General features: G+C 32.5%; 1 protein-coding gene across 1 annotated transcript; it reads left to right on the forward strand.

Moving 5' to 3' along the window:
* The first annotated feature begins 251 nt into the window (after positions 1-251).
* Positions 252-4,779, forward strand: LOC119614218 (myb-like protein D). Its single transcript, XM_037970352.1, has 2 exons — positions 252-410; positions 3,183-4,779. The coding sequence occupies exons 1-2, from the start codon at positions 353-355 to the stop codon at positions 4,697-4,699; spliced, it is 1,575 nt and encodes a 524-aa protein (XP_037826280.1). The 5' UTR covers positions 252-352; the 3' UTR covers positions 4,700-4,779.
* Positions 4,780-13,669: the final 8,890 nt, after the last annotated feature.

The raw sequence follows: 13,669 nt of genomic DNA on the forward strand, positions 1-13,669 counted from the left end.
TTTTTTTAACTATTTTTGTCTTAAAGAAGAAAGTTTTCGTTTTTGTTGTTATTAATTTATACGCACACAGTTAGATATTTTTAATGATTATTTTTTGTAGATTTAAGCACCTTGTTATGGTTTCATGGCAAATAGTTGTTGTAAACATTAGAATCTGGCTTTAGGTCATTTGTTTTTGCATTTGTATTGTTGTGGATGCTGTTAGTAGACAAATAAAATGTTTTTTACATTTCCAATGCGAAGCCATAAAAGTGGGGTCAAAATTTAAATCATCATTTAGTTTGTATTATAAGTTTAAGAGTTAAGACGTTTTTTTTAATTCATCTGAAAGTTACAAAAAGAAAGCAACAAAATGAACAGAAAACTATGTTTACTGTTCTTGGTGTGTCTAGCTGTGGTGCTAGTAAAATGTAATTAAAAAGGATATGCATATTTTTTTACCAAAGGACATTAAGGATAAATTTGATTTTTAAATAATAGTGTTTAAGAGTGAACAGTTTTGAAAGAAAATTATGGAATTGAAAATATTCTACTAAAATATCAAACTAAAAATATTTGACAAAAAATTATAAAGAGTGATAGAAATTTGCAAAATCGCTCTAGTTTTTAAAAAAGAAAGTTTGTTTTACAAAAATTCCCTGAACTAATAGTTTGTTTCTTAAAATAATAAAATTAATTCGATTACCAAAAAAAAAACAATTAAAGTTTATTTCAAAATTTTATGCAAAAATAAAATATTAAATTGCGACAAAATGTGTGATTGAGTGAATTATAAGATTGTATTGAAATTAATTATGTTTGTTAATCAATTTAAATTTTATTTGAAAGGAAAAAGAGATTGGTATTCCACTCGGCACTTTCCAATATTTTGTAAAATTTGACATATTCTTAAATTCTCTATTACTATTTGTGAAGTAAAATATTGATAACTAAATAATTAATTATGTAATATCAACATCATGCCTGAAAGTATACCATGAATTTGGAGTTATTTTAACAATTCTTGGAATATTCTCGAATAATGGATTCTGAAAATTTATAGATATTTGTAGCATAAATTTAATTTACAGAAATTTTCAATACCATTTAATAGAAATATGAATAATTGTGTTGAAATAAATATGCAACCTGTCATAGTTATTAATCGATTAGTCTGCAGTCTAGTACATTGACTAGTTAATATTCTAATGTTTTATCAATAAGTCTAGACTAGAGTCTTGATTAGCCTATAGTCTAGACTATTTAACAGTTTATTGTCTAGTCTATCGACTGGTTTACAGCCTAGTCTTTAGAATAGTCTATCGACTAGTTCATAGTCTACTCCATCTACTAATCTATTGTACAATACAATCGATTAGTCCATAGTATATTCTGTAAACTAGTCTATAGTCTAGTCTATCGACTAGTCCATAGTCTAGCCTATCGACTAGTCCATAATCTAGTCTATCGACTTGTCCATAGTGTAGTCTATCGACTAGTCCATAGTCTAGTCTATCGACTAGTCCATAGTCTAGTCTATCGACTAGTCCATAGTCTAGTCTATCGACTAGTCCATAGTCTAGTCCATAGTCTAATCTTTGACTAATCTATCGACTATAGTTAAGTCTATCGACTAGTATATAGTCTAGTCAATCCATTGTCGATTAAGCTATGGCCTAGTATAGCTACTAGTATATAAGTTAGTTTATCGACTAGTATGTAGTCTAATATACCGACTGATCTATCAACTTATCTATCGAATAGTCTACGGTCTAGTCTACTGACTAGTCTATAGATCTATTGTTTAGTCTATCGAATAGTCTATAGTGTAATCTATCTTCTGCTCTATAGTGTAATCTATCGACTGGTCTTGGGTCTAGTCTGTAGTCTGGTGACTAAATTTACCGACTAGTTCATAATTAAGGCTACCGATAAGTCTATAGTCTGCCTAGTTCATCAACTAGTCTACATTCTAGTCTATAGTCTAGGCTATTGACTAGTTTATATTCCAGTTTATCGTCTAGTCTATAGTCTGGTCTTTCTACTGGTCTAAAGTCTCCATAGTCTAGTCTATCGACTAGTCCATAGTCTAGTCCATAGTCTAATCTTTAGACTAATCTATCGACTAGTCCATAGTTAAGTCTATCGACTAGTATATAGTCTAGTCAATCCATTGTCGATTAAGCTATGGCCTAGTATAGCTACTAGTATATAAGTTAGTTTATCGACTAGTATGTAGTCTAATATACCGACTGATCTATCAACTTATCTATCGAATAGTCTACGGTCTAGTCTACTGACTAGTCTATAGTTCTATCTATAGACAGATCTATTGTTTAGTCTATCGAATAGTCTATAGTGTAATCTATCTTCTGCTCTATAGTGTAATCTATCGACTGGTCTTGGGTCTAGTCTGTAGTCTGGTGACTAAATTTACCGACTAGTTCATAATTAAGGCTACCGATAAGTCTATAGTCTGCCTAGTTCATCAACTAGTCTACATTATAGTCTATAGTCTAGGCTATTGACTAGTTTATATTCCAGTTTATCGTCTAGTCTATAGTCTGGTCTTTCTACTGGTCTAAAGTCTAGTCTATCGACTAGTTTAAAGTATAGTCTATCGACTAGTCGAATGTCTAGTCTATCGACTAGTCGAATGTCTAGTCTATCGACTAGTCTAAACTATAGTTTATTATATCGATTAGTCTATAGTCTAGAACATCGACTAGTCTATAGCCTTGACCTTTGACTACGTATAGTCTAGTCTATAGTCTGTCTATAAGTCTATAGTTTAGTCTACTATTCTAGACTACAGTCTAGGCTATCTAATCTATCTACAAGGTTATAGGCTATACTCTATTGACTATAGTCTATGAACTAGTTTACAGTCTGTTCTATCGACTAGTCAAGGAACTCTATGATCTAGTCTTCGACTACAATGTATGTAGTCTTGCCTATCTAAATTTTTATATATATTTTAATGACATCATCATTTGTTGATGAATTTCCAGACGTCCTATTAATGACCTCTCGTATTTACATAAAGAAATTAGCAAACCATACAGCCTAGAGGCATAACAATAAGTTTTGAATAAATTTTCAAGAAAATAAAGAAATAATAAATCAAAATTAATGGATTATTATACTTATTTTTTTAAAATTTGAAACAACCACTAATTCTCTTCAATCCCTCTCCATTACAGCTGAATCTTCCGTTGAAATCGATGAGAACGGTGATGAATACGATGTTAAGAGATTCAACATTCAAAGTCGTCAATTGAATGGTGGACGTTCTCAATGTGTGGTCACCAGACGCAAGCGTGCCACACAACCTAAACCCGTGTACTCTGATGATGGTTCCAACGATGAAGTTGATGATAAAAATGATGATGGCGATACCATGTTAGGTATGGAACAACAAGCCGTTCTCTACTATTCACCACCAGTGATTAATCAAACTGCTGATGAAGATGAAGAAGAGGAGGATGATAAAGAAGGTGATGAAAATACCATGAAAGAAATGGATAATGAAAATGAAGGCGGTGCTAATGACATGGAAGATATGAAGGAAAAAAGTGAAGAAGATGAGAAAATGAATGAAAATGATAATGAAGAAGAAGATGGTGATAATGATACTATTGAAGTTGTTCAATTGCCACAATTGCCTATTTTGGGTCAATTGCAAAGTGATGGTGAAACTGTGGCAGCTGTTGCAGCCTCTTCAGCTTCTGGTTCTACTCATGTTGGTCATCACAATGGTAATCATGCTGGTTCCAATGGCATTGTTGTTGTTCAATCACACACTCCCCCCAAGGTAAATCCCCAAACTCATGCTGTTTTTGAATTAGTACCAGTAAATCATGCCGGCCCTATTAACGGCGAAGAAGATGAGGAAGAGGAAGAAAGTCATGTTCCAGAACAATTCGATTTTAATGAGGAATTAAGTCCCATTACTACTACTGCTATTTGGTCGACTGGTGATGATAATTCTAATATGAACTATGATGAATTAGATAGCAAACCCGTAAGACCCCAAAAATTGGTTAAGAAAGTTAGGAAACCAGTTAGGGCCAACAAGAATAAAAGGAAATCTGCTTTGAAACCTAAACGTAAAATTAACAAACGAAGAAACAATATTAAACGTAAAAATTTGAAAAATAAGAAAAACAAGAAGAAGAGCACCTACAAACGTCGTCTAACTAAAAACAAGAGACGCCGCAACAACAGAAGACGTCCTTACAGAACCAACAGTGTTCGCCGTCGTCATCCCGTCAGAAGAAATAAAGTACGTCGTGGCAACGTCACACGTCGTCGTCTCTCTCAAGCTAATAGCCAAAGTCAAAACCAAGTGATTAGAACCCAACTTAATAATCTAAACAGTAATCAAAACAGCAACAAAAACTCCCTCAACTCACAATTAACAAATAACAATAAAGGTACCACAGCCAAGGACAAGATTATTCAGAAGAAAAACAAAAACAAAAAGCATTCCGAAGTCATTGATCAAGGTGAAGACACTTATACCCGCACCATGACCATGACCCAAACAGGTGATGAAGATGGTGATCGTAATGTCAATTGCATTATCATTCGCAAAGATCCTCCACCCACAACGGCACGTCCCTTCTGGAATATATTGGGCCGTAGTGCCAATGGTACACCTAAAGCCTCGGGTCATTTTGGTAAACGTAAGCGTGTCAATGTCCGTTTTGTAGCCTAAATTAGTAGTATGTTATGTTTAAGAGATAAATTTAAATGCCCTAGATGATAAAGAAATAAAATAAAAAAAAAATACGATATATAAAAACGATTGATTTCATTTCGATTAAAAATTTTAGAATGGTGAGATTATTTATTTAAAATTGGAATCTGTTCGAATATTATATGTATTTAGATCTTTAGATCTTATTGTCTCATGATTTTTTGGGGATTATGATTCTTTGTGAAAAAACTACAGACGTTCAGAAAGATTTGTTTCCGAGTCTTCAACACCTCGTTTTAACAATTTGCAAGATTGTTCAATTTGATTAGTAAGAAATGGTTCGGAACACTATAAATGAAAAATTCGAATTAATTTTCTAGAAGATAGGAGATGCTCTAAGAAGATTCATCAGTTTATATCCAGTTCCTATGTGTCAGATCATACGATAAACTGATCACATCCGCCATTATTTAAAGATCTGTGGATTGAAGGAGAATAAAAAGGAAAAACACAATTCCTGAGATAATCGGTCAATATATACTTTCTTCACTTCATTCTCTGGGTGAACCCCTCTATGTGAAAACCTCTACGATCTTTAGTGAACATTTATGCAAGCTATTATGTTATTAAGATATCATTTTGGTTGGGACTTCTTTGAGAATATGGACTTCGTACTCAATAACAATCTCTACCTTGGGTTTATCTGACCATCTACGGATTTTCTGTAATACGATGAGAATGTGAGAATCTGACAATATAGTCCGATTTAGACATATTAGTACCTATTAGACCGGACTTCTAGATTTTGACATTGAAGGTATTTCGGCGATGAAAGAATCCCGTTTGACTTTGTACTTCTTTAGGAATATACATAGATTTGGAAATCCAATTGGAAGAAGCATGGTCTATTCTATTTAACATCAATTCTTTAGACTGTTTGCAAGGATTGCTTTTCAGTCGGTTTGTTTGACAATATGGACCAATTCTTTAAAACTTCTTTAAAAAAATAGACTTCGTAGTTGATTATAATCTCTAGCTTTGAGATATCTGACCATCTACGGATTGTCTGTAATACGATGGGAGTTAGGGAATCTGACAAGATAGTCCGATTAAGACAAATTAGAACCTATTTCACCGGACTTCTAGATTTTAACATTGAAGGTATTTTGGAAACATTGTGGGTGACAGGAGAATTCGGAGGTGCTTTAACTGATTCTCTGAATAATGATATGTAGTAATTTTGAAATGCTTTCATCGCATTTCGGTTTGACTTTGTACTTCTTTAGGAATGTGCATAGATTTCGAACTCCAATTCGAAGAAGCAATGTCTCTTCCATTAAATATCAATTCTTTAGACTATTTGCAAGAAAGGTTATATCCATGTCTATTGCTTTTCAGCCTGCTTTGTTCGACAAGATGGACCAATTTGACTGATCAGGACTTTTTTGACAAAATAGACTTCGTAATCAATTATAATCTATAACTTGGACTTTTCTGACCATTTGCCGATTCTCTTTAATACGGTAGGGGTGTAAGAATCTGACATGATAGTCCGAATTATTAGACACTTCACAATACCGATTTTTTTTTTTTGGGAATATAGAGTTTGTTGTTGTTGTTTATTGACTGATCGGGACTTCTTTGACAGTATAGACTATAGCTTGGAGTTATCTGATTCTTAGGGAATATAGGGTTCTTAATAAACTGGAATCTTGAAAACATGATGGGAGCTCTTTTAGGAGCCAATGAAGGGATTTCTACAGTGCAAGAGCCCGATTTGACTATCTTAAATTTGGAGGTGCTTGATACTCTGAATATTTATAGTAATTTTGGGAGACAGTATCCCTTTTTGGCGAAGAAATACTCCGGTTTGAATACTTTTAACCTAATTTTATAGGAGCCGTGCGATAGATTAGGTCGACTTGACTGATTCATCTAAAACATGACTGCCATTTATAGTCTGATTTTTCGAGTCAAGATATCCCTATTTGATCTATTTTACGTCAGACTTCTTTCCTTTGGGAAAAAACTAAGCAGGGCTTGTTTCTGCTTTCGGTAATTCCTTCTCTTGTTACACAATTCTAAACTTTTTCTTCATTGCAAATAAATTAAAAACTATTTTAAGAAAATGTTTTGTCTACCCAGCTAAAAACGATCATATATGATTATATATGGATCATATATGAATCATATATGGACCATATATATTCATATATGTTCATATCCGAAAAATGGCGATATATGATCATGTCATATATGGACACATATATGGAATCATATATAAAAAAATTTTCCATATATGGATAAGTAAGGAAATATATGAACATATATGGAAATATATGAAAATATATGGAGATTATGCCCAATTCCGCCAATTTTCGGATATGAACATATAAGAAAATATATGCTTCATATATGAATCCATATATGATCCATACATAATCTTTTTTAGCTGGGTAGAGAAGAAAAGTTCTTTTAGGATTTCACCAATTAGCTTCTTTGTAAAGAAATTAAATTATCAAAGTAATTCCCACGATTCAATTTGTAACTCTGATAAAAAATATTGAAATTTATGTTATTTGACATTATACCCACATGACTAAAACTATAAAAAATCTTCCCAGGCTCTAGTGAAAAGAAAATATAGTCATAAGTTTCGAAAAATAAAACTACGTAAAACTGATAAATATTTTTTTATTGAGTATTCAAAGAAAACTTTTTAGACTAATTCCCGCCTATATTTGAATAGTACTTAAGGTAGTTTTTGTTGTAGCTGCTAAGAAACTTCAATGTAATCAAAATGTTTAACGAAGCTTACCGGATTGATAATGACTCTCGCCTTGCCAAAGAGTATCTGTTTGCGTAAATAAACAGTGAGGAGCAAAAATAGAGGGACTATAGAGTGAAATAAACAACTTTTAAGAAAAAAAAAAACTAATATTATGATAATAAGCTGTGGAGGGTTTTCGGGTATTTAACATATGTAAAAAGCAGTAGTCCATTTTTGTTTGCCACTGTTGTTTGAATAATAGTTACGCATGCAGGGTTTGCCAACAAACCCCCCTTTGATAATTTGTAAATAGTTCAAGTAAAGCAAATATGAACAAAAAAACGTTACAAAAATTGCGATAAGAGCAAAACCAAAAGAAATAGAAGAAGAAAATGGTAACCTAATTGAAAGACATTTAAATTTAGATGTGTTCAACATATGGGACTTTCTGTGACATTCTGTCTTTTAAAAGGCAACAACTATATACATGATAATACATACATACATACATACATACATACATACATACATACATACATACATACATACATACATACATACATACATACATACATACATACATACATACATACATACATACATACATACATACATACATACATACATACATACATACATACATACATACATACATACATACATACATACATACATACATACATACATACATACATACATACATACATACATACATACATACATACATACATACATATTTACAAGTAAGTAAGCCCCTTTAAGGTGTTGATATTGCTTTAATTTGACTGGTTTTCAGTTACTTTTTTCTTTTCTTCAAGAGTTGGAATATTCATTAATTCTTCTTATCACCAATATGTGCAACCAAGGCAGAAGCGCAGGAGTTTAAGAGTTGAAACAAAGTCTGTCAGTCTGTTGATGTATGTGTGTGTGTTTTTTTTTAATGACATGACATCATGTTGACATAACATACGTTATGTTACTTTGACTTGTATATATCTGTTTATTTTTTTTTACACTGGTTACACTAAAATTCACATCGTGTGTAATCAAACAGTTGTTTTCAGCTCTTCATTCGTTAATTTTTTTTCCAACTTCTTGTGTTTAACTCCTGATAATTTTTTTAAAAGTTTTTTCAACTTCTTCTGTAATGTCTTTAGTTTAAATTAGCGACACAGCTGGCAGTATTAAGAGCAAACAAATTCTTAACAAAATCTTCATGTGGTCTCTTCTTTATGGCCATCATTTTATAGTTGCAGCCATCCATTGGCACGATCATTGTAATGTAACACAACCTAACAACAACTGCCTTATGAAGTAGAGTAAGAGGGAAGCCATTTACTAAACCGGAAGCCCTTATTTTCTTTAACTCTTGACATATTTGGTGCATCTCCTTTATTATATTTTTATTTCTAGTCGTCATCATTGTCATTTTAATGATCTGACTACTGAGTTTTTTTACATTTTTCAAAATGTTGTCACTGCATAGATATTATAAAGATGAGTTTTACTTAACTTTCCTTGAAGTTTTTTTAAGAGGTACCCTACAATATGTATTGATTTGCATAGTTAGTTAGTTAGTTAGTTATTAGTTAGTTAGTTAGTTAGTTAGTTGTTAGTTAGTTAGTTAGTTAGTTAGTTAGATTAGTATTAGTTAGTTTAGTTTAGTTAGTTCGTTAGTTGTTAGTTAGGTTTAGTTATTAGTTAGTTAGTTCACGTATTACGTTAGTTCAGTTAGTAGTTCAGTTCGTTAGTTTCGTTAGTTAGTTAGTAGTTAGTTTAGTTAGTTAGTTCGTTAGTTGTTAGTTAGTTAGTTAGTTTAGTTAGTTATTAGTTAGTTATTAGTTTAGTTAGTTAGTTAGTTTAGGTAGTTAGTTTGTTAGTTAGTTAGTTATAGTTAGTTAGTTAGTTTAGTTATTTAGTTTATTAGTTCGTTCGTTCGTTCGTTCGTTCGTTCGTTCGTTCTTCGTTCGTTCGTTCGTTCGTTCGTTCGTTCGTTTCGTTCGTTCGTTTCGTTCGATTTCGTTTCGTTCGTTCGTTCGTTCGGTTCGTTCGTTTTTCGTTCGTTCGTTCGTTCGTTCGTTCGTTCGTTCGTTCGTTCGTTCGTTCGTTCGTTCGTCGTTCGTTCGTTCGTTCGTTCGTTTTCGTTCGTTCGTTCGTTCGTTCGTTCGTTCGTTTCGTTCGTTCGTTCGTTCGTTCGTTCGTTCGTCGTCGTTTTCGTTCGTTTTCGTTCGTTCGTTCTTTCGTTCGTTCGTTCTTCGTTCTTCGTTCGTTCGTTCGTTCGTTCGTTCGTTCGTTCGTTCGTTCGTTCGTTCGTTCGTTCGTTCGTTCGTTGTTCGTTCGTTCGTTCGTTCGTTCGTTCGTTCGTTTCGTTTTCGTTCGTTCGTTCGTTCGTTCTTTCGTTCGTTCGTTCGTTTTCGTTCGTTCGTTCGTTCGTTCGTTCGTTCGTTCGTTCGTTCGTTCGTTCGTTTCGTTCGTTCGTTCGTTCGTTCGTTCGTTCGTTCGTTCGTTCGTTCTCTTTCGTTCGTTCGTTCGTTCGTTCGTTCGTTCGTTCGTTCGTTCGTTCTTTCGTTCGTTCGTTCGTTTCGTTCGTTCTTTCGTTCGTTCGTTCTTCGTTCGTTCGTTCGTTCGTTCGTTCGTTCGTTTCGTTCGTTCGTTCGTTCGTTCGTTCGTTTCGTTCGTTCGTTTCGTTTCGTTCGTTCGTTCGTTCGTTCGTTCGTTCGTTCGTTCGCTCGCTCGTTCGTTCGTTCGTTCGTTCGTTCGCTCTGTGGTTGGTTGGTTCCCTCCTCCGCCGCTCTCTCTCTAGTCCCGATTGCGCTGTTTCAGGTAGAAATCGCCCCAATCCTGCAATGACTTTCTAAGATCCCCCCTCTCCTGATATTCTTAGGGCAAGTTACCCGTCGCCTTATGCCTACTTCAAATTTCCTGCTATTTCTTTCTTATGTTTTTCTTAATTTCATATTTTTACGTTATAACTTATGGTGACTAGAAACCATAACAAAATGTCTAACTGCTTCTTTCCACATACCTATTCCATATTCCTGCCAAACTTGGCTTTACATTTCTTTGCAATATTAGTAAATAGTTCAAAAGAAAACCCACATTTTGTGGCACATTCATGCACTTACAACAAATGCATTTTGTTGTCATTATACATTTGTCCAAAAAAAAAAAAAAAAAAACACGAAAAAAAGAACAACAAAAATCAAATGAATCACTCAAGCATTGCGTCAATAAGTTTTCTACACCCTTGACAATGCAGAAACATATAAAAATGGTTTTCTTACATGTGGCTTAAACACACCTGTGGATGTGTTTGTTTGCTAGTTTCTTGGCCAAGAAGTCATTCAGGCAGTTTAGAATCTAGCACGAGCTAATCGAGCATCTGCAAGTAGTAAATTAATGAAGGTTGATGTATGTGTTTTTTTTTAAGTTCAAAATGCGGCAATTGAAAAGAATTATTGTTGTTTTTTTAGGGTTTTTTATTGATACAATATTGGTGGTTAATTTTAACAACATTTCTTTACGTAACAAGGGTTCTAAAGAAATGGATCTTGGTTGTGAATTCACACAAAAGGAAATTTGTAATTATATATTTTGCACAATTAAAAATGTGTATTTAACTTTAGGTTTTAAGATGTTTAGAATTGAAGTGCAGAAGAAACAAAAATAACATTTGTTTGTTAAGGAAACGATATTGTGACCACCAACTACCTACCACCACCGCTATGACCGCCATTCCAACACCACATTGACCACACCTTGTTATTAGCACATCCTAAACTTGGTTGTCTGTTAAGTACTTACCACACGTGCCTCTTCATGCAAAATGAAATGCAACAACGTATTATTAAAAGAAAGAAAAATAATATGTCTTGGAGACATATGTTCTAAGTAAGTAGTTACTCTGTATGCATGAGAGCTTCTTAAGCAAACTGATCTGACTGTTTACCAAGTCTAACGACAATTATTATTCCTGACTGTGGGTTGCTTTGAGGTGTTTAAAGGAGAAGAATGGTTGTTTGTTTTGTTTATAATTTGGGTCAACTTGGTTGTAAAATTGTCGTTATTTTTTAAATATATTTGAGTTTGAAGTGTTTAGAAATTGGAAAGGTTTTGCTGTTAATTGCACAGAAACAGTTGAATGTTGTAATAGTATATATCTCCCTTAGATAATTCAGTTTGTAGTTTTAAGTATAATACAAATAGCTCCTTAAATTTTAGATCATTAGATGTCGGCCTAAGCGAGCTCGCAAAAATTGATCCACAATGATCCAGATCTGCTACTTTTATCCTTGAAGACTCTTCAATAAATCTACTAGTAGATTCTCAGCTCGCAGAATATTTGCCAATGCTGTCGATTGATATTAACTAATTTAGCCATATAATAATAATCATTCTATATGTGACCTCGGAATCTCATGAATCAAACATTTCCATTATGGAATCGATCGCACTTCTGTTTTGTTAGTAAAGATTTCTCTTTGCTAAAGAATCTACAACTAGATCCTGATCTCATGCTATTTTCTCTAAAATAGTTGATCGACAATGTTTTAGTTTATGTGTATTGGTAGAGATTCTCTTAGATTAAGCATTTACACTATGTGAGCAACATTCTGAATTCGGATTCAATAGAGTCTCCTTTCGAAATATTTCCTTTTTTTACCGATATTAATAATTCGAATTAGATTTTGTGAGTATGTCCTAGTAGCCAATAAAAAATTATATAGTTTGAAAGTTCAGGGTGATTTTTCTAGTCTAGTCACTATCGACCAATGCTAATGGAGGGTCTGGAAATGCAGTGGCGGGGAATGTCTGGAATTCCACAAAGTTAAGCACAGTAGTACATCCATACTAAACCATAAGTGACCATAGTATTTGATCTGAGAACAACTCTCTTTGTCATATGATCATATGATATAATAGATCTCGAGTAACACCTACAATCATATTTTTATTCCTAAATACTCTCCGAAATATTGTCTCTAAAAAGAGAGGAGGATAAGATTTTTTCATGAAAAAGAGAACTCATCGATAGTTTTCTCTTAAAAAGCAGAACTTATTGATAATTTTCTTTAATTACAGAATTTAAAGAACATTTTAATCTAAATCGAGAATTCATCACGAATTTTCTCTAAAAAATAAAAAATTTTCTCCGAATAGTAAATTTATCGCGAATATTTTTTTTATAAATCAGTCATTTATTAAGAATATTCTTTAAATAGAAAATTTTTCCAACAATTTTTTTTCAAATAATTAGTCAAGAATTTTCTTCAGAGATTTAATGGAAAATTGTTTTAAATAGAGAATGTAGGGTGAGTGTTTTTTGAAAATATTTTTTCGAGAATTTCCAATTTTAGTTTTCTTTTCAAGAATTGTTTAAAAAGAAGAACTTATCTGGAATTTTCTCTAAATACATCATTTAACTAAGATTTTAATCTGAATCGAGAATTTATTACGAGTTTTCTCTAAATAGAAAATAAAATTCAGTGGGAGATTTCATAATTTCATAGATAATGTTCGCCGAATAGAGAATTTATCGCGAATTTTTTATAAATAAAGAATTTATCAAGAGTTTTGTTATTAAAAAAATTTAAAAATTTTTAAAAAACTTTCTTAAAATTTCCGAGAATTATAACAGTGAAAAATGCACTTGCAGCTAAAGAATTAAAGAACATGTGATTCCCTAGAAGTTTTTAATCTTCAACACCCTTAAAATGTCGGATATCAATAGATCGCTATAGAAATTTAATTTGTAAGAATAAAAACGTATGACAGTTTATCAATAAATAATTAACAGATCTGATAAAAATAAAAAAACCACTACTACAATCATAAAAATACTAATGAATCATTGAGCAATACAAATATTAGCTATTGATAATATAGATCAAATACCGATTTTGGAATCATATAAATTTTATGAGTATGATTTGATACTTAGATGAATGCTTGGCATTGTTCTGCTACTTAGAGGCAACAAATTGCAAGTGTTTTTTTTTTCTTTTTCAATTATCAATCAATGACAAATACTGGGAAAATAACAAGTAATTACACTGTTTCCTAAGAAAAAAACTAATAACAAATTTATATAAAATATAACACTGAAATCATAAAAATAAAAGTTTGCACTCAAAGAAGTGGCAGGTGCATTATTTTAGATCAACAATATCATGCAACATTTTTAAAGCATCTTGGTTTGCTGAAAACAAAACAGCACG

This window comes from Lucilia sericata, unplaced genomic scaffold (assembly GCF_015586225.1).
Source record: "Lucilia sericata isolate MDLA Ls3-8-SP2 unplaced genomic scaffold, ASM1558622v1 Contig002702F_arrow, whole genome shotgun sequence".
NCBI classification, from domain to species: domain Eukaryota; kingdom Metazoa; phylum Arthropoda; class Insecta; order Diptera; family Calliphoridae; genus Lucilia; species Lucilia sericata.